The sequence below is a fragment of the Centroberyx gerrardi genome, chromosome 20 (assembly GCF_048128805.1).
Source record: "Centroberyx gerrardi isolate f3 chromosome 20, fCenGer3.hap1.cur.20231027, whole genome shotgun sequence".
Taxonomy (NCBI): Eukaryota; Metazoa; Chordata; class Actinopteri; order Beryciformes; family Berycidae; genus Centroberyx; species Centroberyx gerrardi.
In genome coordinates this window covers 25,522,261-25,524,760 of record NC_136016.1, presented here as the reverse complement: position 1 = coordinate 25,524,760, position 2,500 = coordinate 25,522,261, and the positions used below count along the sequence as shown (strand labels likewise).

General features: G+C 53.1%; 1 protein-coding gene across 5 annotated transcripts in view; it reads left to right on the top strand.

The window, feature by feature from the left end:
* ankrd22 (ankyrin repeat domain 22) overlaps nt 1-2,500 on the top strand; it is a 16,003-nt gene that overhangs the window by 5,612 nt on the left and 7,891 nt on the right. For all 5 annotated transcript variants that reach the window (XR_013507557.1, XR_013507556.1, XR_013507558.1 and 2 more), the window contains exons 2-3: nt 4-195; nt 2,448-2,500. The exon at nt 2,448-2,500 is cut by the window's right edge and continues 55 nt beyond it. Coding sequence is in view for 1 of the 5 variants with exons in the window: in XM_078290856.1 (XP_078146982.1) it covers nt 4-195; nt 2,448-2,500 (245 nt within the window). In the remaining 4 variants the exon portion in view is untranslated. The remainder of the gene's footprint in view (nt 1-3; nt 196-2,447) is intronic.

The window sequence follows — 2,500 nt, the reverse complement described above, 5'->3', positions numbered from 1 at the left end:
CAGCCGGCCTGTCAGTCAGCATATGATGGTGATCTTCATGGTTTGTATCAGCTGCTGAAGTCTGACAGCAGCAACCTGAACGTTCAGGATGCGGGCAGCGGGGACACGCCCCTCATCGCCGCCTGTCGCCACGGCAACCTGCGGGTGGTGCGGTACCTGCTGAAGAACCGGGCGGACGCCACGCTGACCAATAAGGTGCCTTCCTCAACCTCGTTTGGTGTTATTATTGTCTTCTGTATGGAGGAACAGTCTGAAAATCACTTCTAGCACATAAAGGAACGCCGACAAAGCAGATTCTGATGATATATAAAAAACTAGTCCTGCTGCTGAAATGTTTTGTTTTTGTTGGCTCCTGATGTCATGTGACGTCAGAGAGCAGCAGGCTCGACTGGTGTAGCTTACATTAGGTTTGATATGGAAGTGTGTGTGTGTGTGTGTGTGTGTGTGTGTGTAGAGACGTCAGACAGGCGGTCAGAGAGACGTCAGAGAGACATCAGAGAGACGTCAGAGAGACATCAGAGAGACATCAGAGAGACATCAGAGAGACGGTCAGAGAGACGTCAGAGAGACGTGAGAGAGACGGTCAGAGAGACATCAGAGAGACGTCAGAGAGACGGTCAGAGAGACGTGAGAGAGACGGTCAGAGAGACGTCAGAGAGACGTCAGAGAGACGTGAGAGAGACGGTCAGAGAGACGTGAGAGAGACGGTCAGAGAGACGTGAGAGAGACGGTCAGAGAGATGTCAGAGAGACGTCAGAGAGACGGTCAGAGAGACGTGAGAGAGACGGTCAGAGAGACGTGAGAGAGACGGTCAGAGAGACGTCAGAGAGACGTGAGAGAGACGGTCAGAGAGACGTCAGAGAGACGTCAGAGAGACATCAGAGAGACGTCAGAGAGACGGTCAGAGAGACGTGAGAGAGACGGTCAGAGAGACGGTCAGAGAGACGTGAGAGAGACGGTCAGAGAGACGTGAGAGAGACGTCAGAGAGACGGTCAGAGAGACGTGAGAGAGACGGTCAGAGAGACGTGAGAGAGACGGTCAGAGAGACGTCAGAGAGACGTGAGAGAGACGGTCAGAGAGACGTGAGAGAGACGGTCAGAGAGACATCAGAGAGACGTCAGAGAGACGGTCAGAGAGACGTGAGAGAGACGGTCAGAGAGACGGTCAGAGAGACGTGAGAGAGACGGTCAGAGAGACGTGAGAGAGACGGTCAGAGAGACGGTCAGAGAGACGTGAGAGAGACGGTCAGAGAGACGGTCAGAGAGACGTGAGAGAGACGGTCAGAGAGACGTGAGAGAGACGGTCAGAGAGACATCAGAGAGACGTCAGAGAGACGGTCAGAGAGACGTGAGAGAGACGGTCAGAGAGACGTGAGAGAGACGGTCAGAGAGACGTCAGAGAGACGTCAGAGAGACGTGAGAGAGACGGTCAGAGAGACGTCAGAGAGACGTCAGAGAGACATCAGAGAGACGTCAGAGCGTACGGTCAGAGAGACGTCAGAGAGACGTCAGAGAGACGGTCAGAGAGACGGTCAGAGAGACGTCAGAGAGACGGTCAGAGAGACGTCAGAGAGACGTGAGAGAGACGTCAGAGAGACGTCAGAGAGACGTCAGAGAGACGGTCAGAGAGACGTCAGAGAGACGTCAGAGAGACGGTCAGAGAGACGTCAGAGAGACGTGAGAGAGACGTCAGAGAGACGTCAGAGAGACGGTCAGAGAGACGTCAGAGAGACGTGAGAGAGACGTCAGAGAGACGTCAGAGAGACGTCAGAGAGACGGTCAGAGAGACGTCAGAGAGACGGTCAGAGCGTACGGTGGCCAGCAGGAACAAAGTTTGAGAACAGGGAAAACCCAGAGAGTGATGTTCAGCTGTTGTCAGTAAAAGTCAGCAGTCAGAGTGATGGAGAGTTTTTCTCATCATTTGGCGCTCGGCGGGGATTCAGAGCCTGACACTGGAATATCACTGAGGTCGTGACCTTTGACCTCCTCACTGTTGGATCCCTGTAATGTTCATGTTTCATAACTGAAGCCTGTAAGACTCTGCAGGTCCAGACCTGACAGACTGACTCACTGACAGTCAGGCTGACGCATGCTGCAGTACCTGGGTGTGTGTGTGTGTGTGTGTGTGTGAGAGAGAGAGAGAGAGAGTGAGTGTAATGGAAAATGAACTTATTCTCTGCCTCCACCTCCCTCTTTTACTATCTACCTGTCTGTCTGTCTCTCTCTCTCTGTCTGCCTGTCTCTCTCTGTCTGTCTCTCTCTGTCTGTCTGTCTGTCTCTGTCTGTCTCTCTCTGTCTGTCTGTCTCTCTCTGTCTGCCTGTTTCTCTCTCTCTCTGCCTGTCTCTCTCTGTCTGTCTGTCTCTCTCTCTGCCTGTCTCTCCCTCTGCCTGTCTCTCTCTCTGCCTGTCTCTCCCTCTGTCTGTCTCTCTACCTGTCTCTCCATCAGAAACAGCGGTCTTGTCTCCACTATGCGTCCAGAAGAACTTTCTCTCTGCTGGA